Below are 25,318 nucleotides of genomic sequence, written 5' to 3'. Positions count from 1 at the left end.
CCCTGTTTGGCCACATATTTTTATGTGCAAGCAACTTTTTCAGTTTTCTGGTGCCTAAGTTTTGCCACTGACCAATCAGAAGTACAGTAAAGGTAAGTGACTGGCTCATTTCTCTGAAGATGCAGGTTTCACAGTCCAGGAGATCTGAGTCATCTGCTTCTGCTGTGAGAGCGGGATGAGCCTGGGAAGCTCCTGCCAAACGCCCACATTCTCAGCTCCGTTATCATGCCAGCCTGTGGCGACCAAGAGCAAGAACACGTGGGGACCCGGAGGAGCTCCTGGAATCATGACCGCAGCTCACGTGGGCACACCTCGGGACTGTTACGACCAAAACCAGCTAGGATTTTTCTTTCCTGTCCAAACAGTCACCATCTTTCAGGAAGTGGCTTTTCAAAAATATACAACCCTCCTGAACAACTGCCAAGCAAAATACACTTATACGCACCAACCATGCAAAAACGGGGCCTGGGTGTGGGCAAGCTGAGAAGTATTCTTGTGTCTCTCTCAGGATGCCCATATCCTGTGTCATCAGTCAGGCCAAAGAACTTGCATTTAGTCAAAAGAACCTAAATTTAGTCAGCACTCTTCTAAAGTAAAAATGTTTCTTCCTACAACATTCAAGCTAACTAGCAGGAAACTTTTTATAACGTGTTGCAATATTTATACTATAAAAATGCCCCCTCGTCTGCTTCCCCGCTCCTTTTTTTCAGTCGTTATTCCTAGGCACAGCATTCCCAAGCTATAGCTTCACTGCTCAGAAACCTCAGCGTTCTCTGTTGGTCAAAAATCTCACATCCTTCATTGGCCCATTTCACTCATGTCACCTCTCACCTAGGCATGTCCGTGTCATCCTCCCAACAACGCCAAGTTTCATGGATTCGGTCTTTTCCTTGGAACTTCATTCACAGCCTCCGGATCTACGGTCCCCTCTACCTCTACCCTTTCAAGTTGTACCAACAGTCCCTGTCTTCAAGGATCAGATGACAAGCAAACTCTTTCATGCAACACGTATTGTGTACCTGTGAAAGAAGACTCTACTTTGTGTTACTATCTTCAATCATTTGGCATTGCTTCTAAGTATTTGTAACTGTACCACAGTAAAAGCTGTATCATCTCCAGCTGGGCACTGACTTTTAACTCTCTGCTCTCATAAGAGGCTTGTGACAACACTCAGTCATTTCATCTATAAATATATTTATTCCATGGCATAGGTAATCACATCATAATCAGTTCAACATCTGGCACTGGCACAAATCTCCAAACACAAATCTCTGGTTTCCTCTAATATCCTTATAAACATACATGAACTGTTGGTAATGTGTTCATTACCCAGGGATTCAAGACTATGGACTGTTCAAAGACCTGGGCATTGAGTGGACCCATGGGGTCCTGTAATAGCCAACTCTGCTTGAAACACCTAGATTAGGATGCATCAAAAGACTGGAGTTCAATGAAACTGTACCTTCTTGAGGCCTGCCCCAGCAACCTTCACACAGGCAGGGGTTCTTCATCTTTTTTGCACCATACATTTCCTGGGCAGGCTCTTAAAACCTAAGGACCACTCTCAAACTAATGTTTACAAGTGCATAAGAAACACGGGTTTACAAAGAAACCAATTATTCTGAAATACAATTAATCAAATAGTTGTTTTACTGTTTGTCACCATAATATGTGTGCTACTTTATTAAGTCATTAAATACGAAGATCTAGCATTAGGTCTAAACATTGCTAGGATTTTGAAGCGGGGACGTACGTAGATAATATTTCAAGATACTTGGAACATTTATAACAAGACAGAAAAATAATGCTTTCCATTGCTAGCAGGGTCACAGCCCATAATACCAGGGTTTTGCCTACTTTCATAATTAAAGAAAATGCTGAAGTTCCATCCGAGGTTAGCAAAAATAAACGTGCATCTTTTCCCCTTCAAGTCCCTGGAATTCTATAGACAGCCCTCTTGAGTTAAGAATCCCGGAGGGAGACGTGAAAAAATGAGAGAAGAAAAGCAAACCAGTGTAAGCAACAAAAAGTGGCATCTAGAAGATCTAGAACAGCCTAAGATGACACTTCTCCTCGTTTTCACCAATTCTCCTTTCCTCTTCTCTCTTTTCCTGCAGGAGGGATTTAAAATGCTTTTCCCCCAACCCATGTGTTGTCCAACAAACAGATTATCAAAACCTTCCAGGTTTGAGGTCATGACCAAGGTCTGCCAATAAAAGCTTGGAATACACACAAATGTCCTAACCTACTATTTCCACCTCCAGACTTGTCCCTTTCAGGATCAGCTGCCTTATTTATAGGCATGGTGAGACTTTCAGAAAAAAACTACATCCTACAGTTTTACTTTAATGATGCTGGTAAGGTTTTCTTATCAATTTGTAATTTTTATTTGGCTAGGAATCTAACATTTCTCAAGCATCTACTACATGCCAAGTGCTTTCAAAATGTTAATTTAATCCTCATGAAATTAACAATAACAGCAGATGTTATTTATTGAATTCTGTGTAGAAGACATTTGATGCACCTCATTGAATTAATCCAACAGTATCACCAGATAAGAAACTCCACCTCAGAGGAAAGTGGTTTGCCAGCAGTCACAGAGCCAATAAGTGGCAGAATCCCAACTGCTTTTCAGAGCCCAAATGTAAATGCTGTCTTGGGAGTTTTCCTTTTCCTTACTGTATCTTACACAAGATCACATCCCCAGAGAGTCTTGGAGCCCCAGGAAGGGCTCTAGCCTGTCTCACTTCCATTCTCCTGTCCTGAAGAATAACTGATGATTATTCTTCCCCTTCCATCAGGGGCAAGCTCTGGCTGCATCTCGGGACGCTTCTGGAACAGCATGCTGGGCCCTCGGCACAGGTGGAAGGGGAGAAAGAAGAGACGAGAAAGCCACCCCTCTCCACTGAGTCAGCCAGCCACCCTCACCACTGCCCCCAGCCACTCACAGAGGGCACAGTCTTTCTCTTCTCTTTAGCAAGTGTTAGTAAGCACCAACTACGTGCCAGGCATGATGCTGGGTGCTGAGTCACAGTGAAGCCCAAAATGGCAGGAAAATATACACAAGCTAATTCTAACGGTTATAAGTGCCACAAAGAACACTAATAGAGTAATAGGATAGAAAGGGACTGGAGATGGGAGTAGAGAACTATTTTTACTAAAGGTGCTCTCTGCCCCTTCTCTATTGCTCAACTCTATAAACTAACGTAAACTTGAACTGATTCAGATAGCTCACCTATCCAACGGCCTATTCAGGGCTCTAGAACAGCACTGATAGAAACATTATCTGAGCCATACAGGTCATTATTCATTTCCTTGTACATTTAAAAATTAGAAAAATGAAAGAGGTGAAGTTGTTTAGTAATATACTTTAACCAAATAGATCTTAAAATATTATCATTTCAATATGTAATTGAGGAAATAATTTCTTGGTGAGATATTTTATATGTTTTTAAAAATGAAGTCTTTGAAATTTGGTGGTATTTTTTATTTATACCACATTTCAATTCCAGCTAGCCATACTTCAAGTACTCAAGAGCCCCAAGTGGGGGACACCTGGATGGCATAGTTGGGTAAAGCATTGAACTCTTGGTTTTGGCTCAGGTCTGATCTCAGGGCTGTGAGACTGAGTCCCACATCAGGCTCTGAGCTCAGCACAGAGTCTGCTTGAATTTTTCTCTCCCTCTTCATCTGCCTCTGCCCCTCCCTACCACTTGCATGCTCTTTATCTCTCAAATAAATATATAAATCTTATTTTTAAAAAAGCCACAAGTGGCTAGTGACTACCATATTGAACAGTGCAGCTCTAGACTTCTGATTACAGTACTTACTGAAACGCTTTGTGATGTGCAGATTTTTAAGTTCCACATGGGTAGTCTTGGGGGCCTTATTAAATCTCTGCACTTCTGTATCTTCCTATGTCTAATACAATGCCTCTTGCTAGATGTGAATGAGGAAGTATAAATTTTGGTTGCTATTGACACGGATCTTAGGACCAAAGAGACTTAGAAACAAATTATGAGACAGTGAATGTCAAAGCACAGGGAAATCAAGAAATATGATCTTTAATGACATTCAGCTGCTGGATCAATCCTTACCTGAAGTCTGAATTATTACTAAACATTTTGGTTACATGGACCAGAAAATTTTCTCTATTTTTAAGACAGGTGGAATTGGAATTTCTGTTACTTGTGACTGAAAGCAACTGGTACCAAGAAAAAAATAAATGCCAAGTCAACAGTCTTGAGTTCACAGATTAATTCAGTCAAAACACTATGCATTTCAATCTCTTTGAAGTGAATATATTTTCCCCAAATTAAAGAGCACACAACCCAGAATGAATCTAATGAACATATCTGGTTCTTGTCAAGTGTACCCAACTTACTTGTAATATTAACCCCTATGAAAGAAGAGCTACGTGAAAGCCACAGGGAGAAAGATCAGATCTTAAAATCAAATGCTTGGAGTAGAAAAGAGTTAAAAAGACAAGGACATGTACTAGGGGTAGAAAAGAAGACACAAGAAGAAAACCTGAAATTCTAACGATCAGAACTACGGGAACACAAGCTTTCACACATGATGGCTGTTCTCATGGCCTCTTCACGTCCTTTGGCTATTTAGAAAAATACATTCTGGATCTACATATAGATTTTTCAAAGAGGCTTCAGGGAGAAATTCATGTGTATATTTCAAGGGGGTGTTTCCTAACAAGAAATTGCTTAACTTTTTAAATCTTACAGCTTCTTTCCCTTTCCTTACACTCTACACACACACACACCCCATGCTCAAATGGTATCCCAAGATTAGGAAAAATGCAAACAACAACAAAATAGTTTTCAAGTAAAATCATGTCATTTCACATTCTGAATGTCTTCTAGGGGCGCGTGGGTGGCTCGGTCAGTTAAGTGTCTGCCTTCCGCTCAGGTAATGATCCCAGGGTCCTGGGATCAAGCCCCATGTTGGGCTCCCTGCTCAGCGGGGAGCCTGCTTCTCCCTCTCCCTCTGCTGTACCCTTTGCTTGTGCTGTCAAATAAATGAATAAAATCTTTGTAAATAAATAAAGAAATGTCTTCTATACAGGCCCAAATCTTCACACAGCACCTCTCTATGCATGTGGGACCTAATGATGACACATGTATAATTTGGCAATTTACTACTCCATGTGTGGCCACATGAAAAAGAGCCACCATGGTCACAAAAACAGGAATCTATTAATAGCAACCCTTCTACCCCCTATTTATACAGCAGATTCACTGAGATTTACCGGGGCTGAGTTTCACCAAGAATAAAAAGCCCACCCCAGTGGCTGGCTGCTTCATAGCATTTCTCTACTGTGTCCCCATTTTTTTTTTTCTAATCTGAGGTCTGTTTCAAAGAATTTAATGATGTCGAAGCTCAGTGTGGTATATCATACTATGTTCAAGGTTTGAGGAAAATGACACAATTCACAGTCTTCAATCGTCTCAACTTCTTAATTATCAAATGACGTTACAAGATCTGAAATTTTCAGCTTTCCACTATCTGCAAAAGACGATTTGGCTAGGATCATTAGAGCAAAAACAAGATTGGGGGGGGGGGGTATTTAATTATGAGAACCATTTGAATCTTAGCCAGCAAATATTTACAAATAAATAACCCATCTATGAATCATAACCACCTTTCTTTGCTCATTAGTGTATAAATCCTACTTCCTCTTACTGTTCTGCTGGTGCTATCTGTGCTTGAATATAATAATACACTGCATTTCTTTACAAAATATTGGCAAAGATTGCTACTTCATAATAGAGATGAGCTGGCCCTACCTTGAGTCATCTGTCTTCTGTTTGACACAAGTGTTCTATCTCACTTATTGCCTCATGTTTCATAAGTGCTCATTTGCAAAATTTTCATCTGCTCGTTCATAAGCAACACATGCTGTGTCATCTTCACGGTCACATGAAGACAAATTTGGGAGGTTTTGTAGGAAGGAAATTTTGAGACATTCAAACACATGACTATATTCGTCCTGCTTTTAAAAAAAAAAAAAACTTGCTTCTTGGAGAGAATAAGAAATAATTTTATCTTCCAACTAGGAATCTGAGTCTTATATGCCACTTAAAGAAAAAATTCACGAAGCCAGGCTGCTGACTTCAATAGAGGGCAATTTTTCATCAGCCCGATCTGTCAAATCCATTTTATTTCACAAATTGGACAGCCGTATCTGTGTGCTCTCTATCAGCCATAAGAAAATGGTATTCTTTTGATTGGTGGTATTGGGTTTTATTTTTGGATGTTCTCGCTTTTTATCAAGGGTGAGGAAAAATATCTAGACGGTATTCAATATTTTTGAAAGCACATGATATTTACAAACGATAAGACCAGAATAAAACCTCAGGCATTTGGTAGACACTATTTCATGAGCCTCAGAACTAGCTGTGAGACAAAATAGAGGCAGAGACAACAAATTTTTACTGAGGGCCTGCTGTATGCCAGGAAAGTGTCATTTATAAGCGTCATCTCCTCTAGCCCCACAAGCCCTAAGAAATGGGTTCTCTTAACCCCTTTTGAAAGGTAAGAAAACTGAGCTAGGGAAAAGGAGTGGTCAAAAGTGGCACAGAGGAGAAATGTAAGGAAACCAGGATTCAAATGTAGGTCTACAGCTTCAACACTCATGCTCTGAGCGCTTACAATGAGGAAAAAAAATCTGGAAATAATCTAAATGGCAACATGGGAATTGACTGAATCAGCTAGAGTGTATCCATACAAAGCAGTCATGGCAATGGATAGTAAAGATCTACTTTTATTGACACAAAAATATGTTATCATGTCAAATAAAATATTATAAACAGAGAATATATGATCCTTTTGACATATACATATAACTTTGTATGTATATTTGCATTTAAAAGGTTATCACTGGGGGCGCCTGGGTGACTCAGTGGGTTAAACCTCTGCCCTCGGCTCAGGTCATGATCTTGGGGTCCTGGGATCGCGCCCCGTGTCGGGCTCTCTGCTTTGTAGGAAGCCTTCTCCCCCCCCCAACTCTCTTCCTGCCTCTCTGCCTACTTGTGATCTCCCTCTCTCTGTCAAATACATAACATCTTTTAAAAAAAGGGGGGGTTATCACTGGATGGCAGGACCAAATTAGGTTCTTCGTGACTTGTTTTTACTTTTTTTGTGTTTTTATTATTGAAGTTCTTTTTGCAAACTAGGAGTAACAGAATACAATAAAGAATACTTACTCAAAACAAAAAAAATATGTTTGGGGGCCAAGGGAAAATACTGGAGGCATCACCAACCAAGATAGGCATAAAAAAATTACATCCATGGTTATTGCTACTGTTCAACACTGTTCTGGAGGATCCAGGCAATACAGTAAAAAGAAAGGGTGAGACAAAAACTCTAGTTCTTAACTTTAAGATTACCTATCTAAAAAATTCTAAAGAAGCCACCAAAAAGCTATTATTTAATAAGACCATTCCATGGGTGCCTGGGTGGCTCAGTCAGTTAAGCACCTGCCTTTGGCTCAGGTCATGATCCCAGGGTCCTGGGATCCAGTCCCACATCAGGCTCCCTGCTCAATGGGGAGCCTGCTTCTCCCTCTCCCTCTGCCTGCTTGTGCTCTCTCCCTCTCACTCGCTCTCTCAAATAAAGATAATCTTTAAAAAAAAAACAAAAAAACAAAAAAAAGACAGTTCTAACGTGATCCAATATAGATATATCAAAGCTTTACAATGGGCACCAGGAGTTGGCAAATTTTTTCCTTACAGGTCAGAGGGTCAATACTGTAGGCTTGTGGGCCATGTGGTCTCCGTAGCAACTTCCCATTTCTGCTGCTGTAACACAAAAGCAGCCATCGACAATGCCTACCTGAACGGATGTAGAGCCTTCCAATGAAACTTTAGTTCCAAGAATAGGCAGTGAACTAGATTGGGCCCACAGGCCATGCTTTGCTGACCCCTACTTTACACACCAAACCACCCCCCTCCAAAGAAAACCAGTTGATGGAGACGACTTACCATTTAAAGCAGCAAGAAAATATATAAAGACCTAGAAATAACTTTCTGAAGGGCTATTCAGCTGTACGTACACATCAAAAATTAAACTGTGACAACTCTTTCAATACAACAACTCCACTTCTGGAATACACATGGATCTTTATGACAGTGTTATATAGAATAAGAAAATATATCTATTGACATTAACTGTGTTTATGAGAAAGACACCATTTTTAAAGTCCATGACAGGGTAGTACGCCTAATTTTAGCTAGGTTTTTAAATAGATGGGTGTGCACATGAAGGTTTGCATATATACCCACAAATGGAAAAAAAAAAGAAAAACTAGAAAGATGTATACCCAACTGCTCCATTAGCAGTTATTCCCATGGGTGGATTTATGAGCAACTTTCTTGTTACTTTTTTTGCATTTAATTTTTGGTTCTTTGTACTTTCCCAACTTAGCTTAGAAGTAAAGTTTTCCATTTTTAAAAGAAGGAAGTGAACAAAAAAACCTCTGTGTGCCTCTCAACAATTAAGTCATAGTTCTATGAATGCTCAAGGAACTCATACACAGTGTCCTCAAAGAAAAAGCACATTGGTACTGATTTTCATTTTCACATTAAGACATCCCTAGGAAGAGCTTTAAATTATTCTAACTGCTCTGCTTCGATGCCCTGAAGATAGAAATCTTCTGACTCTAACTAACATGTAAGGAGCATCTATCTGCAAATCTTTTTCTTATCCTTCAGTGACACCTGTGTACACTTCTCTCTGTCTAGGAAGAAAAGCCAAAGAAGGTAAACAGGAAATAGGCAAGAATGGTAGGTGAAGGATAAATGTGTGTTAATATCATACAGGGAAATCATTATTAGCAAATTCATTTCTCAATGTCTTATCGTTCTATAGTATGGGAACCTGTCCTGTTGGGTTAGGGGGAAACCGACATTATAGCACATACTTATTCTAACTTATGAAACTTTTAAGTCCTCCTCGAGAGTTTAGGTCCATACAATTTATATTGTGGATAAGCTGTGAAGCTTAAGTACATTTTCCTTACAATTGACAATAGGTATCTAATTACTATGCCAATAGTTACAGTTATTAAAACATATGTAAATTGAGACATTTAATTTTCATGTACTTAAAATCTTGGGGAAATGGAGATGGAGTAGAAAGAAAAATGATGATTCTTCCAGCTTCTCAGAAATTCCTTCTGGAGTTCTAAAGTCTCAAATATCCAAAACAAGGGAAAAAATTTCAATAATGGAAAAGAGAAAACATACCTTTTCACTTCACATTTGATCTGGAAGTTTCTCGAAAAGATCTTTTCTAAAAGCTCTAGATCCTATTATTTTACATAATGGATGAAAAACAAAAGCTTTAGGGGGCCCAGTTAATCAAATGCAATGCTCTAAACCTCAGGCTACAGCACAGGACTACCTCAGGCTACCAGAGAGAGCGCGGGAAGCCTCTGGCACTAGAATGGCGCTCCCTCCCTGCTCAAGGATGTCTTCACCCCTGTGCCCAGACCTGTGACTGTGCCACCCTATATGGCAAAGGCACCTTGCAGGTGGGATTCAGTTAAGGATCGTGAGGTAGAGTGATCAGGTCACTGATGGGGCCTTACCTCTCTAAATAGAAGAGACTTTTTTCATCAGAGAGAGAGAAAGAGATGTGAGGAAGGAAGTCAGAGGTCAGCTTGGAGAGAGAGCTGAAGATGCGACAGTGCTGGCTGTAAAGATGCAGCAGGGGCCACAAGCCAAGGAGCGAAGGTGGCTTGCACAAGCCAGAAAAGGCACAGCATTCAGTCACCCCTCGAGCCTCCGGAAGCCCTGCCAACTCATTCAGACTTCCAACCTCGAGAATTTTAGGATGATAAACTTGTGTTGTGGACAACCAAAAAGTAAAAAAATAAAAATAAATGAAATAATAAATAAATAAAATTCTAGGTGTTATTCTAGGAGCAACAGAAGGAGAGAGAGAAGCAGACTCCCCACTAAGTGGGGACCCCCCCCCCAATGCAGGGCTCCATCCCAGGACCCGGGGATTAGGACCTGAGCTGAAGGCAGACGTGTCACCAACTGAGCCACTCAGGCACCCTAAAATATACACATTATTGTTTTCCTGAAACAGTTACCTTATCTGGCCTTAAAATTTCCCTACTTCCATCCTGAAGTGCCTTCCTCCAATAGCTCAGCATAAAAAAATAAATGTAATGCGAACAGAAGTGCCTTTAGTGAAAGACTTTTCCAAGTTTTGAAGTGTGCGTGTACGCACGCACACATGTATATGTGTCCTTAGGCATATGTGAGTATGTGTGTGTGAGCCTGTCGTTACCACAGAGGCCACGGGAGAAAAGAAAGTTCCCCCAGAGCCAAGTCAGAAGTTAACAGGAACAATATGACAAACACAAGGTCATCCTGAGTTCTCAAAAGACAATGAGGTGTTAAGTACATTTTGTAGCCATGAAAATCCAGGACATAAATAAACATGTGACCGTTTGCTCTGAACACAACCAATAAGTGTATTATATAAAACAACTTTCATTAACTATTCCTTTGTTCCCAATCTCAAGGAAATGCTAGTTATCCTTCAGCAGAATTTAACATTAGTGAATGCAAACAAAATGAAGCCTCTGCTAGGCTTGTATTTGAGATCTGGGAGACTGAAATTCCACAATTTTCCTTTTAACCCTCCATTTTAAAAAATCTTAGAAATGAAATTTAATATAGTTAAAAAGCAAGCAGGCATGCTTCAAATCCAAAACTGTGTTTTTCCTGTCAAGTACTGCTCTCTGTAAAGTGCGTCACCAAACCCCCGTAGAAACTTACCCTTCAACTTGAGGTCAACGTTATGTCTCAGCCAAGGGTAAACCCCATAGCTTGGCATATCTTCAGGAATCGGATTACTGTTTATCCAGCCATCACAAGCAAACCGGAAGAAATTATCACAGGGGTCCACAGAGAAATTTACTTTGCTCAAGATGGCAGCAGCTATTTAAAAAGAAAATCATAGGATTAATGAGAAGCAGTGAACGCTGTGTACTGTTCCCTTCCAAATTAAACAACCGTTTCCTATCAACCAGTTCCCCAGCCTTGGCTTTTACTTTGCCTCTCAAATGACTCCTTGAATCAACTTCACTCTATTAAATTACTGTATTCAGATTGAGTGGGTAAAAGCTTGGTGGTATTGGTGTTAATGGTTTTTGCAGGACCGCCCCGGACATCTGCGCAGCATGGGATAGGAATGCAGATGGAGTTTACGGTAAATTGTTTGCAAGGACGTGTGCAGTGTTTCCTTCCATCCCTCTCAACCTTCTCCGGGGTCACTCGCAACTCATCCCATCCAGCGACAGGATCTATTTTCCCTGCCTTGAATCTGGGTTGGCCTTGTGACTTGCTGTGACCAACAGTATACAGCTGAGTGACTGCTGGAGTTTCAAAACTAGGCCTTAGAAGGGCCTTGTTATGGCCCTTTGAAGAAGCCTCCCGGAGGAGGTGAAGCAACATGGAAAATAACCCATCAGCACCAAGTGCCAGACCTGTGACTGAAGCCATCATGGACGTTCCAGGCCAGAGGACCCTCAAGCTGAACGCAGCTGTATGAATGAGGCTAGGCAAGAGCTGCAGAGGAACCCCCAATTAACCCACAGAATCAGAAGAAATACTCAATCACTCGTGTTTCAAGCCTCAAAGGTAGTTTGTTCCACAGCATAAGCTGAAGGTGAAAGCGAGGCCCATAAGTCATATTGAAACATTTAAAAGAGGTATGTACAATATATCTCCATAAAGACCTGGAAAGCCACCTATGAATTCCTGAGCCCCTGGACGTTCAGTGTAGCTCTCAGAGGAATGAACCCCTGGAAGAAACCCCCACAGGCCCTGCAGGGAGGCTCAGGGCCATTTAGCAGGGAATCCAGCCCCGTAAAACGATATAGCTGCTGACCTGGCCCCTGGACCTGGCCAGAGGAGGGGAGTATGTGTGTAAGTTAACAGAAAGACACAACAGACTGATTTACCATTTCTTCCTCTTTCATAAGCCCACACACAATTACATATGTAACACACTCAACAGGGAGGAAGTATCCATGAGCATTTAAAAAATCTTTCACTAAAAAATGAGAAGGTAGGGGCGCTTAGGTGGCTCAGTGGCTTAAGCCTCTGCCTTCGGCTCAGGTCACGATCTCAGGGTCCTGGGATCGAGCCCCACATCGGGCTCTCTGCTCAGCGGGGAGCCTGCTTCCCCCTCTGTCTCTCTGCCTGCCTCTCTGCCTACTTGTGATCTCTGTCTGTCAAATAAATAAATAAAATCTTTTTTAAAAAATGAAAAGGTTCTTATGGCATCTGGGTGGCTCAATTGGTTGAGTGTATGACTTCAGCTCAGGTCATGATCTCAGGACCCTGAGTTCGAGCCCCACATTAGGCTCTACGCTCAGCAGAGAGTCTGCTTGTCCCTCTGCCTCTCTCCCCGCCTTGTGCTCACTCATGATCTATCTCCCGCATGCACATGCTCCTTCTCTCAAATCATAACATCTTTAAAAAAAAAAATGAGAAGGTTCCAAAATTCCTAATATTCAACTCCAACTCCCTGCCAACTGTCATACAACTGCTGGCTACCTCTCTAACGCAAAGATATGCACCAATTTTTTAAAAAGTAGAGGGCAGCCAGTATTTTAATGACATTGGAAAGATGACATTCTGGGTAATTTTCATACTTTAATTAATGCCAGGATATATTTATTTGAAGTAATGAAAACCCAATGAGTTGTCAGCTAAATATGAAGGAATTGCCAAAAAAAAGGATCATCAGCATATATGTATATATGCTGGTTATCAGTTTGGTTACATGTGACCTCCAGGTTTAAAACTAAGGCTATTTTTCCAGCCTAGATTTGCTATGAAAATTTTCAAGAGCTCTTTGTCCTTGATAAAGTGAATGATATAGACATATCCTCAGTTTCTACAGGACTACAAAATCCCCAGAACTTTCCCCCTCCCCCAAAAAATCAAAGCAAAAAAAAACTGGTTTAGAGGGGCACCTGGACGGCTGTCAGTTAAGTATCCAACTCTTGATTTTGGCCAGGTCATGATCTCAGCATTGTGAGACGGAGCCCCGAGTCAGGCTCTGCACTGAGTATTGAGATTCTCTATCTCCCTCTCCCCAACCCCTCTGCTTGTGCTCTCTCAAAAAAAAAAAAAAAAAGTAAAATAAAAAACTGGTTTTAGAAGTTTGATAAATTTAAAACTGGCTTAATATTTTCATCTTTGAGAATTAGTTCAATGGTCTCCAATTATATTTTTACTTACTGCTACTATTTTATTATTAATTACTACGCAAATAAGCTAGGACATACCAAATCTTTATTTCAGTTTGTATTTATAATAATTCTGGCTGTGCCACCACAGAATGAATCTACTATGTGACACCCCAGGTGCAGAGATTATTCAAGTTTCCCTGCCATACAATATTTACAGTCACACAGGGGCGCTTGGGTGGCTCAGAGGGTTAAGCCTCTGCCTTCAGCCTGGGTCATGATCTCAGAGTCCTGGGATCGAGCCCCACATCGGGCTCTCTGCTCAGCAGGGAGCCTGCTTCCCTCTCTTTCTCTTTGCCTGCCTCTCTGCCTGCTTGTGATCTCTCTGTCAAATAAATAAAATAAAATACTTTTAAAAAATATTTACAGTCACAAGAAGAACCTTCACACACATTTTTATTCACATAAGCACATTGTTTTTTGTCAGCCTTCCCAAACCTCCCCCTGCCCCCAGCCTAAAACATATCCAGTGTTCTTGTAGGTACCTACAAAATCTGCAAGATCAGCTCTGACCTCAGCCTTGACACAGAGCGGGGAAATACATCACTCACACAGAATTTGGAAGTCAGCCCGCTAAGTGGGAAAACTCCAGTTTCAACCTCCCAATTCATCATTCATAATTCACAGCTGGGCACAGGGCTGCACTTTCTGGAGGAGAACGGTGACTTCAAATTTCAAGGGACCACAGTTGTCAGGACACCACAACTCCTTTTCCCCTGCTCAGTTCCATGGAGAAAACTCAAAGAGACTTGTTTTAATAAAGAAATATGAGGATCAAAGAAACCTGTGAAAGGCCCAACTATGTGTTCTCTCAAGTTACTGCATATAAGGTCAGGGATTACTGGGTCTCTTACTAGTGCTTATGCCGAGGTAGAGGCACCACACCCCATGTACCAGCCTGAGCCTTTAAGTTTAATCAGGGCTCAAGGGAGAGGGTGGTGCTAACAGTAAAATCATTAATACTGAGCATTTCCTGTGTACCAGGAACCATGCTAAGCCCTTTTCAGAAAGTTCAGCATCATCTGGAGCCAGACAGCCTGGGTTTAAATGCCAACACCACCGTGCAAAGCTATGTATGTAACCTTGCGCAGGTTATTTAACCTCTCAGTTTCCTCATCTATAAAAAGACATAATAACCATAACCCACGGGATCTTCATGAGAATTAAATGAATCAATACACATGAAATGTCCAGAACAGTCTCAGGCACACGACAAATATGGTTGCCAGATAAAATAGAGAATGCCTAATGAAATTTGAATTTCTTATCAATTATAGCTTTTACAGTTTAAGAATGTACCAAATATTGTAGGGGACATATACAAAAAAATAGCAGCCTTGTTGTCTATCTGCAATCCAAATGTAACTGAGCATCCACGTATGCACGTAGCTAAAGCTGGCAACCTTACATACAAATTTTTGCTATTATAATTCCATAAACACTCATTCGAAACTCTTGAGTTACTTTTCAGAGCTTATAGGCTTTCAGGTTTTAGAAAACTAATATAGTGAATAGAACACAGCTAATATACTACCTCTAGCAATGTCTGGAGTGGCACTCCTGAAACAAGCACCTTAATAATTACATAGGAAATATACGGATATTTTCCTAGGTGGTATAAACAAAGTCTACAACAGTCTCACAGAAGTTAAGAGTTAGTTTTGCCACCACAAGAACTGAAATCAGGTCCAGTCTTGCCAACTGACGGTTACAATGTTCTCTGGGTCTGGGGTTAAGAATCACACACTGTAGACCTGGATTACTACTACAACCAGCACTATTTTCTCACAATCTCACACCTAATATGCTAAGTTAAAACAGCATTCCCATTTTATAGATGGTAAACAAGAGGCTCTGGATGGTTATTTAATCAACCCAGGATCATATGGCTTTTAAGTGGCCAGATCATGCTTCAAACCCAAGTCAGCTTGTCTGCCCTTAACTGTATTTGGCACGCCCTTTCCTTGTAATTTTTTCCACCTTTATTTTGAAAGAGGGATTCGGAGAAGAGGAAATGGACAAGAGGAAGGAAAAAAGGCTATGGAGAGACTTTCAGAAACGGGTGGCACCTGCTCAGAAATGGTCCAGAGGTCATCAAACGCTTCCAACTTCTGAGCTTTCATCCTGCACGACTAGACACGCACGCACACGTGCCCCCACCACGCATGCACCCCCACCACGCACGCACCCCCACCACGCACGCACCCCCACCACGCACGCACCCCCACCACGCACGCACCCCCACCACGCACGCACCCCCACCACGCACGCGCGCCCCCACCCCCTCCACCTCCCCCACCTCCCGCGCATGCCTTTGTGCTGCTTCTCATTTGAAACCTTCCCAGGGGCCCATTTATGCAGTGTGTACCTAACAGCTGTTCTGCAGGTCCCTAATCACAGTGAGGTTCATGTTACACTGAAGAGGATATATCCTTGGTGAGCCTTTTGTCACAGAGACAGAAAAATCAGTATTTTTTTTCAGTATTAGAAAGCTGTTCACCAACGTGAAAATTAAAAACAGAACAGCAAGGCAAAACAGACTAGCTGCCAGGAGACGACATAGCAAACGGCATTCTGTAAGGTTTACTCTTGCGTTATTACAATTTGTAATCAAGAGAAAACTCATACGGTATGTGGCTCTCCGTACCAAAAGTTGCCTTCTCAAATTGAAAATTTTTCAGTTCAGAAAATCTCATTTTCATACATCTGCAAGGACCCAACCACAGCAAAATCACAAGGTGACATGAAGTCGAAAATGTGACCTCTGACAGTTCTGCCTGGTGGTCCACTCTACTTCAAGTCATCCCTTTCCATTGAAATCCCCTAGGTCAGCGGCTCAAGCTGCAAACAGGAAAGGGTATGGGAATTCCCAAATTATTCTCACCCTTTCCGGGATGAGATCGAGAAGCTGAAACTGTTATCCAGTCACCAGACTCTGGTAGGTCTATCCTTATGAAAAAGGTAAGACAGGACCAAGGCTGAAGAGTTACCAGGTATGGCCTTATCGCACAAAAGCACTGATGGAGAGCAAACAGACATGAACTTGAAGCCCAGTGCAGCACCAAACTCAGGATGTGATCCTGAGCAAATTATTTAGCTTCCAGAAGCCTCCATATCCTCATCTGTAGTTGGGTCTGGTGAAGGCACTGACATCATGGGGTTCTTATGAAGATTTTATGAGATAGCAGCATATGTAAGTCACTTAACACAATGACTGGTTAAAAATATATAGATAGATCACTTTAAAAAGGGACAAAAAATAACATACTGTCTAATCCATTACCTCTGTATAAGGCCTCTGAATTTAAAAGCTCTTTTACCCAAGTCTTTTCTAACTCAGCTAATGCCACTGCCAAAAATCTAAGCATCACCTTGATTCTCTGCTTTTTCTCACAGCCCACTTCAAATCCTTTGGCAGCCCTCTGGCTCCTAAACCCTCTACACTCTGCCTTTCCATCTCTGGAATTCAAGAAAGCATCGAGTCTCTTCCAGCTCACCAAAATAACCTCCCTCCTGACGACCTGCTTCCATCTTGCTCCCTGTGGTCTGTTCCCCACCCAAGAAGACTCTCCGAGCCCAGGTGTGCACGGAGAGATCGTTTAAATGCTTATAAGATCATGTCTCTGTCTTTACTGAAATCTTTTGGAGGCTTTTCAGCACACTTAGGAAAAACCCACACTCGCTGACACCCCAGTTCCCCACTAAGCCTCTCATCACCTGCACTCTGTCCCCTATGCACTTAAGTTCTTCCGCTCTGGGACCTTTGCCTCAGCTCTTCTGTACCTGGAAAGCCCTTTCCTTGATCTTCACACATGTCCCTTCTCATCATTCAGGGTCATTTCAACATCATTTCCTCAGACTTCCCAATCTAGCCATCCTGTCCTTGCTATCACATTACTGTACTTGAATATTTTAATATTCTGCACAACATTACCACCAGCCGATCTTTTTCTTCCACATTGATCACCTTGTGCTTATTGATGGTCTTTCTTCCCCTACCTGGTCATTCAAGTTCACTGCTAACTCAGTGCCTGACTTGAAATAAATATTTGGCAGATTATTTCATTAATCTCTTAAGACCAAGAGGAAAGTGAAAGGGCCATGTGCTTAACTAATCCTTATGACTCTCCCCTTGGAAAATGCACTAGTGTTCGTGCCCACGTGCCCACTTAAAGAAGAGGGGTGGGCCGCTGGAATCTGGGTCCTGCAAATCTAGGCCCTAGCCCTAGTCCCTCTTCCCTATAGAGGGAATATAAGCTATGCCAAAACGGAGGTGAGTTTAAACACTCATATCCACTGTGGAGTACCCACTGATGCATGGCCCTTTAACCTCAAGACAAGCTTGACTTGTAATGACCCAAAGTGACTTCAGGTGATAGTGGAAGTGATGATTGATGGAGGATCCCTGCTCAGAGGCAGACAGGTCAGACCCATTGACCAAATGATACAGAGAGACTGCTTAGGGTAAACAGGGACCTATATCCAGCTGAGACCATAGGAAGGCTGATGGTCTCTCTGTTCGGGTCTTAAGAAAAGCCATTTGGCCTTCCAAGCCCCTTCTAGATTTTCTTATAATGACTTGGAATACCACACATTTGTTTTTTTGCAAGGAAGGGAAAAACAGGAAACCAATGCTCCACAATTTCACACTGAGCGTTTCCCATCGAAAGTAAACTGAAAGGTTCATCAAAATTGCATTTTGTACTTGGTAAACCTCAAACAAACAGAACACTAAAAATACCACCTGTTTCCTCTTCCTTTTCCCAAGGTACCATAATGATAACTTGACACAGGAAGGAAAACAGACTTACCAGCTTCGATGCATTCTGGCTTCAGGCAGTACTCCTGTTTAGCTTGGAGACTTAAGAAACCTTGACTCACTGGAAAAACAGACCAAAATAAAGAAATGACTGTCTTGTAGCAGACCCCCGTCAGGTAACCCACAGTCAGGCACATATGCTAGACATCTGATATCAGTTCGTCTTTCTCAGCATTGACCCGGAGTTCAAAAATCCAGGGGGCTCGGTATCACCGAACCAGATTCTGGTCACAAGCTAAGTAACCTTGGTGAGACTCGGCTGCTCTGAAATTGGGTTCTCTAGAATATAAGAGGAGTGGATACAATCAGATCAGTGCTTCTCAGAATGGGGTCCCCAAGCCTCTCCGGAGCCGCATCCCCTGGCAGCTCTTTAGAAAGACCTACTGAGCCCTACCGCTGACCTGAATCAGCAAGTCTGGGGGTGGGGCCCAGCCATGTGCTTTTTGGCAAAGCCCTCCAGGTGACTCTGATACACACTCAAGTTTGAGAGCCACTGGGCTAGATGATCTCTCAAGTGTCTTCCATCTCAAGTTATCTGTGATTTAAGTCTCATAATTTCACTCTTGCTGTTTACAACTACATTCCTGTTTTAGAGATGGGGGGAAAAAATGAAATTTACAACTATGTCGTTGGGAGCAAATCCAGACTGGGAGGAGAAAAAGAGTATGCGTGGCATTTAATGTTTAGATAAGATTCAGAATCAGTTCTGATGGCGTGTGTGTTACGGGGGGGGGGGGGGGGGGGGGAGGGTACACCGTATATTATTCAGTCATCTAGCAAGAGAGTCATGATATGCCATTGTACCCCACACACCCTCCTCCCACCAAACTCAGCCTAGCCACCAGACCTGCGGCTCGTGGACCAAGCTTCCACCTACTCCCACCAGAACAAAACAAAACAAAAACCCTGTGAGATAGAATTAGCTTTTCGCCAATGGCTTCATTTTCCCCATCTGGCTGACAGTATTATCTAAACGGATTTCTGCAGAAGTACAGAAGGGCGCCCTATTTGTAAACTCCAGGCAGCACCTGGGCATTAGCAGATGTGAGTTTAGATTTCAAAAGTATTTTTGGTAGCCAAGGAAGTTCATGGAAATTCATGACTGCTGTACTCTGTAAGCAGAAATAAGGAATCCTCGGAGATGTGGCTGCGGAGAGATGAGTGGTGGGGGGTGAAGGGGAGCCGAGGCCTTTTGTGGCATCTCAGCTGAGAAGCAGGATAAGAAAGCATGGCGGTACCCGTGTTTCTGATAGAGACGGAAGGCCTGTGTATATCTCTTGCCAGTGTGGTGATTTGTATTTGTTATTAACCCACATTCTAAGAGGAGCCTGCTTTTTCTTTGTTCTTTTCTCTGCTGCCATCCTCAAACAGCCATTTTACTTGTGTTACATTATACATATAATAAAAAAATAAATTAAAAATATATTAAATTTTTTTTTAATTAAAAAAAAAGAAAATTGCCTATGGAACATCTCAGGTCTATTTTTAAGAAAAGAAGTATCTTAGGGGTGCCTGGGTTTCTCAGTCGGTTGGGTGTCCAACTCTTGATTTTAGCTCGGGTTCTGATCTTGGGTCCTGGGATCAAGCCCTGCATCAGGCTCCACACTCAGTGGGGAGTGTGGTTTCCATCCCTGACCTCCCCTCCGGGGTTGCGTGCTCTCTCTCTCTTTCTCTCTCTAAAGGGAATAAATAAATCTTTTAAAAAAGATTTTATTTATTTGAGTGAGCGAGCATGAGAGAGTGGCAGAGGGCGAGGTAGAAGCAGGCTCCCCACTGAGCAGGGAGCCCGATGCGGGGCTCGATCCCAGGACCCTGAGACCATGACCTGAGCCAAAGGCAGAGGCTTAACACGCTGAGCCACTCAGGCACCCCAGAAACAATAATATTTTTAATATAGAAAAAGAAAATGTTACTTTTCACTGATTAGGTGCTTTAAAAAACACTTAAGGAACTTAAGGAACAGTTTGGTTTCTCATTTTAGATTTTTCTCTAACTAGCAGAAATGACGCAGAATGCAGTGGAGTCATCCTCAGACCAACAGTGTGAGAATGACCATAAAGTGGGGGGGTCAGCAAACTATGGTTCATGAGCCAAATGCAGTCTTCTGCCGGTTTCTATACAGCCCGTGAGCTAAAAATGATTTTTACATTTTTTAATGGTTGGAAAAAAACACAAGAAGAATAATATTTCATAAAACTGATCTGAAATTCAAATTTCAGTGTTCGGAAATCAAATTATATCAGAATACAGTCACGCCTATTTGTGTACATATTTGTCTGTGGTTGCCTTCTTGCTATAAGAGAGTCGAGTAGCAGCACAGACACTGGATGGCCCAGAAAGCTGAAAATATTTACACTCTGGCCCTGCACAGAAAAAGTTTGCCAACCATTACATTTGAGGAATAGACTGTGGGGAGGAAGAAGGCGGGGAGGAGGTAGAGAAGAAAGGACCCCTTAAAATAAACTGGTTATGCTTCTACCTGTCATTTTAAATTCTAGTTTTCTAGCTTCTCTGAGACCCACCCCAAGGCCAGTGGCAGTCACTCTTACTGTAGAAGGACTAAGGTTTAGGAAAGAGATTAGCCCAGAGCCGAAAATACAAAGAAGTAAGGAGGGATGCTAGAAATTGCAGGCATGTGCCTAAATTTGGACAGACAGAAAAATACCAACCAGGAAGCTCCTTGAAGAGAAGAGGACTTAACCAGAAGATTGTCACGAAGAGCATTGCCTTGCAGGTCCCTGGAGATTTTCAGACAAGGACTTTTCACTAAGTGCACGGTGGAGGTGGGTGGCAAAGCCTGGGGGACTAGGCAGTGGAGAAGGCTGGGGGGAAAAGGTCTGAAATAGTGCAGAGATGTTTGACAAAAACCTCCTGAAGACTGTGCATTTATCTGAAAGCAAATATCCCCAAATATAGACATCCATTTTTAGCTCACGGGCTGTATAGAAACATCCATCTAGCTGTTGTCAGCTAGAGCAAGGCTTCTCAGACTTAGTTTGCAAATGAATCACCTGGGGATCTTATGGAAATGTAGATTCTGAATCAGTAGTTCTTGGGGGGGGCGCCTCGGGATTCCAAGTGGGGCGCATGCTGCCAGTCCAAGGGCAACACCGAGTAGTAGCGCAGGTGTAAAGAGGCTATACTTCTATTCTCTGACATCATTAGAGCTCCTCTTAGAAATCTGCAGTGAGAGCCAGGTAACTGGGCATACTGCAAATTATTTTTTTCTGCTCTAGGCAGGCCTCCTTAACCCATAGCATTGCCTGGTTTCATGAATTTTACTGTGCTCTGAAAACTTTAGAGCTGTTTCTGAATAATCATCTCCTCTCAATGAACAGATTTGCTCCCATTGAGAATATTCCAACTAGGGGTGCCTGGGGGACTCAGATGGTTAAGCATCTGCCTTCAGCTCAGGCCACGATCTCCAGGTCCTGGGATCAAGCTCAGCTTCTACCTCCCAGCGCAGTGTGGAGTCTGCTTCTCCTTCTGCCTCCGCCTCTCCCCCTGCTGGTGCTCTCTCTTGTCTCTGTTTCTCTTCCAAATGAATAAATAAAATCATAAAAAAAGAGAGAGAGAGAATATTTCAACTAATACATAACAGCCTCAGAATACAGTCGTTCTTAAACCGTGGAATTTCAAATGCTTCAAGCTGCAGAAACATTGAGAAGAGTGCGGATTTTTACATAAACGATCATCCTTTGGATTTTGAAGTTTGGGAGCGTTCGTGAAACACAAATAGTCTAACTTTGTACTCACTTCCCACATTGTATGCAGTTCCCATATGGGCATGACCATATCATTTTCCTCTCCTTTGAATTTCAGGAGAGGACACATGTCTAAACCCCAAGTGCCGAGAAATCTCGGAAAAGTTTTTGAGATCCACAAATTCAGCTGCAGGAGTAGGAGGTTTAGCTGTAGCAGAAAGTAATAAACCTATCTAATCTCCGAAGTCTGCAGCCACAGAGAACATGGAAAGATGGTTTGCTGGTTTTAGCAGAGTTTTCAGCAACACAACCCTAACTCTTTTCAAGTCGAATCACTGGTTTTCCCTTGCCAGGATAAACATGGCCTCCTACAACCTGTGCGAGCCAAAGAACATTTCCAGGCTCGCTGCATTTCAGACTGCACCTCAAATCCCCTAAGGATAGAGGCTTGTTCCCATATAGCTTTCAAGCTCATGAAATAGTATGGGCTGTATGAGGAAAATACAAAGGCTAATAATCAAGGGTCCAGAATGCCGGCAATTTTAGAAAATCCATCTCCACTTTTTATGACATTTCATTCTTATTCATAGGAATATGCTTTCATCATCATACTCTCTGGGTACATCATTGTCACCAAGGGTCATTAAAATAATTGAATCACAATACCTTTCCAATGTTGGAAGGACAACCTCTGTTTTCCTTCATATTAATTTTTAAATCTAAAAAAACAGAGTTAAAATTTTATCCCACCAGAGTCACTGGATTAGAAAGGCATTGAGGAATATCCTTAAGGTGCACATTTATTATTTTTTAAAGATTTTATTTATTTGACAGAGATCACAAGTAGGCAGAGAGGCAGGCAGAGAGGAGGAAGCAGGCTCCCTGCTGAGCAGAGGGTCCGATGCAGGGCTCGATCCCAGGACCCCAGGATCATGACCTGGGCTGAGGGTAGAGGCTTTAACCCACTGAGCCACTCAGGCGCCCCTAAAGGGCACATTTAAAGACTGCTTTGCATTTTTTTTAATGTATTTAACAGAGAGAGATCACAAGTAGGCAGAGAAGCAGACAGAGAGAGAGGAAGAAGCAGGCTCCCTGCTGAGCAGAGAACCGGATGCAGGGCTCGATCCCAGGACCCTGGGACCATGACCTGAGCCAAAGGTGGAGGCTTTAACCCACTGAGCCACCGAAGCGTCCCTGTATTTTTTTTTTTTAAGTTAAAGTTCATGATTCATTCAGGCAAACATTAGCAAAACTCAAATGGAAAAAAAAAAAAAATTCCAGCATGGTTTTGATCACAACATAAAGTCTTTCCTCGCAAAATAAATGAAGGTATCTGACTATGAATTCATAAACCCTCATTTTGCTAAATGTAAAATGCAATGTGTAAAGAAAAAAAAAAACCGTTTGCACAGTGCAACTGAGTCCTCCAGCTGCTGGAAGCCACTTGAAACCCACTTGGCATTTCTGGACTATACATCTGGTGGCACGTATTTATTTCTTCGACTTCCTAAAGAAAGGGCTCCTTTTCCTTCTGCATATTTAACAGAAGCTAAGGATACACCACCTACTCACACATTCAAACAGCCCTCCACCTGCCTCCTGACCAGGTCTGCCAGAATAAAGCACAAGGAAACGTAACTGCACTTGCCTCATTCCCTGGCCTCCAGCGCCCCACTTACCTAGAAAGAGGATCATACCGAGCACCAGGGTGCCGCCAATGAACACAGCCAGAGCAATTCGAGTGCCTCTGTTGGCGGACTTTCCAGTCTCTGTGCTGCTCCCCATTTCTGCCTCCATCAGGAGGGACGCAGAGGCCACGCAAAGAGAAAGTCACTTTTTGTGGTCTGGTGGCTGGTCTCAAGAGTCTGTTAGGCGTTGACATCCAAGGTCCTCTTGTTCTTCTACTAATAGACAGCTGAAGAAGTCCCGCCAGGAAATCTTCCCTCGCCACCCTTTCTCAAATATTTCTCCACAAATGAAATAAAAGAAACCCCAAATATTGGTTGCCTTGGCTTTCCCCCTGACCAGACAAAACAAACAGTGGTTGCTTTATCTTGGTGCTCTCCCCACCCCACCCCCCCAGCAAAGTCGCTTGCAACCGATGATTTGGCAGGCTCTTCTCTCAGGCGTTCTGAGTGTACATGTTTTACTATGTGGCTGAACAGATGTTTTAGCTATTTAAATGTATAGTCACTTAGGGAGGAAAAAACAATTGTCTTTATCAAAACTGGATTCTCATCAAACTCCCCCAAACCGTGATAAGTTAGGTGGCGAGGATTCTCCGGCCCTGCTCTAAGGTCTCAGTGAATCACGTAAGTCTTGTGCACTCATCATTCTGCTCGCCTCAACTGTCTCCATCCAAGCTATTGTTTCGGTGTGCAAGTCCCTTTTTAAAGCCCTCTAAGAGTTCCTGGGATATCCTGGAGCATTTTATTTTAGGAACTTGGTGTATGACGGCATGTGCCAAAAATCAGAGTCATAGTCCAGTGCAGTGCAAAGCAGCAATTAAGGCAACCTACAGAGGCTGATGGTTTGGACGGGAACTTTTTTTTTTTTTTTTTTTTTAAGGAGAAAGAAAAAGCACTTCCTCTCTGTGGTGAGCATTCGAATTAAGCTTATTAACAACCACAGAAGAAATGGTACAAGATTTTTTTTTCCCTCCTGCATCTTTTGATGGAAAGTGCCCTCGTGTATTTTGCCCTCCAGGCCCACCAAAGCAGCCTTTGGTTAGTACAGTTTTGTGTTTCTGTGATACGCCCATTTCAGCAGATTCTCCAGGATAAAAATCAAAGGTGATTGGTTTCACTGAAAAGACAGAGTGAATGACTGGGTGTTTGATTTGTTCAACTATGCGAACGATTTAAATTATGAAAATCTGCTTTATTTGTGGGGAAAGGCAACTGAGAGTCCATTGCTATGGGTTTTATTAGCCAATGATACAGATAACAGTGTTGTGAACCAATGCTACTACTTAACTGTTTTTGTTTTGCTGATGCTCATAGGACAGCGGGAATGGGGGTGGAGAATTCGTCTGAAAACCAGTAGAGCACAGTTTTCATGCAGAACTTGTGCCCATGGCCTTGTGGGTCCCACCGGAGCTCTGCAGAGGCTGTTGAGCCCCGCATTACGTGGCCACGTGTTCACGGTCCTATCTGGCTGGTCTGGGTCAGGCCTTATACCCCTGGCATGGGGTTCTTTCAAGGTTTTAGACTTATTCCAAAACACATCCTACCTCACTTTCTGCTCGTTTCATGTTGCCCCAAAGGCAGAAGAGCACAAGCCTTTGTCCAAATTATGACACCATAGTATGCTATAGATGTTATGTGCTTATTGCCTATTGATGTTATTTTGTTGTTGTTATTCCATAACACATCTTAGCAGGCCTTTGGCTCTTAGGACGGGATTCTCCCAAGAGATTTTAGACTTGAATCCATAGTACTTCTTAGACTGTGAGCTCTGTGAAGTCAGGAATCACATCCATCAAGTTCAATGCTATAGCCCCAG

The 25,318-nt window shown here is 42.4% G+C and overlaps 1 protein-coding gene across 2 annotated transcripts in view; it reads right to left on the bottom strand.

The window, feature by feature from the left end:
- PHEX (phosphate regulating endopeptidase X-linked) overlaps positions 1-23,864 on the bottom strand; it is a 211,781-nt gene extending 187,917 nt beyond the window's left edge. The window contains exons 1-3 of one of the 2 annotated variants that reach the window (XM_059157512.1): positions 23,494-23,864; positions 18,103-18,171; positions 10,809-10,970 (exon numbers count right to left, since the gene is read on the bottom strand). In XM_059157512.1, coding sequence (XP_059013495.1) covers positions 10,809-10,970; positions 18,103-18,171; positions 23,494-23,611 — 349 coding nt within the window. In that variant the 5' untranslated portion in view covers positions 23,612-23,864. The remainder of the gene's footprint in view (positions 1-10,808; positions 10,971-18,102; positions 18,172-23,493) is intronic. The other variant, XM_059157511.1, reaches the window with a different exon arrangement.
- Positions 23,865-25,318: the final 1,454 nt, after the last annotated feature.

The sequence above is a fragment of the Mustela lutreola genome, chromosome X (assembly GCF_030435805.1).
Source record: "Mustela lutreola isolate mMusLut2 chromosome X, mMusLut2.pri, whole genome shotgun sequence".
Lineage (NCBI taxonomy): Eukaryota > Metazoa > Chordata > Mammalia > Carnivora > Mustelidae > Mustela > Mustela lutreola.
The sequence above is the reverse complement of the archived record's forward strand: the minus strand, read 5'-3'. Positions and strand labels throughout refer to the sequence as shown.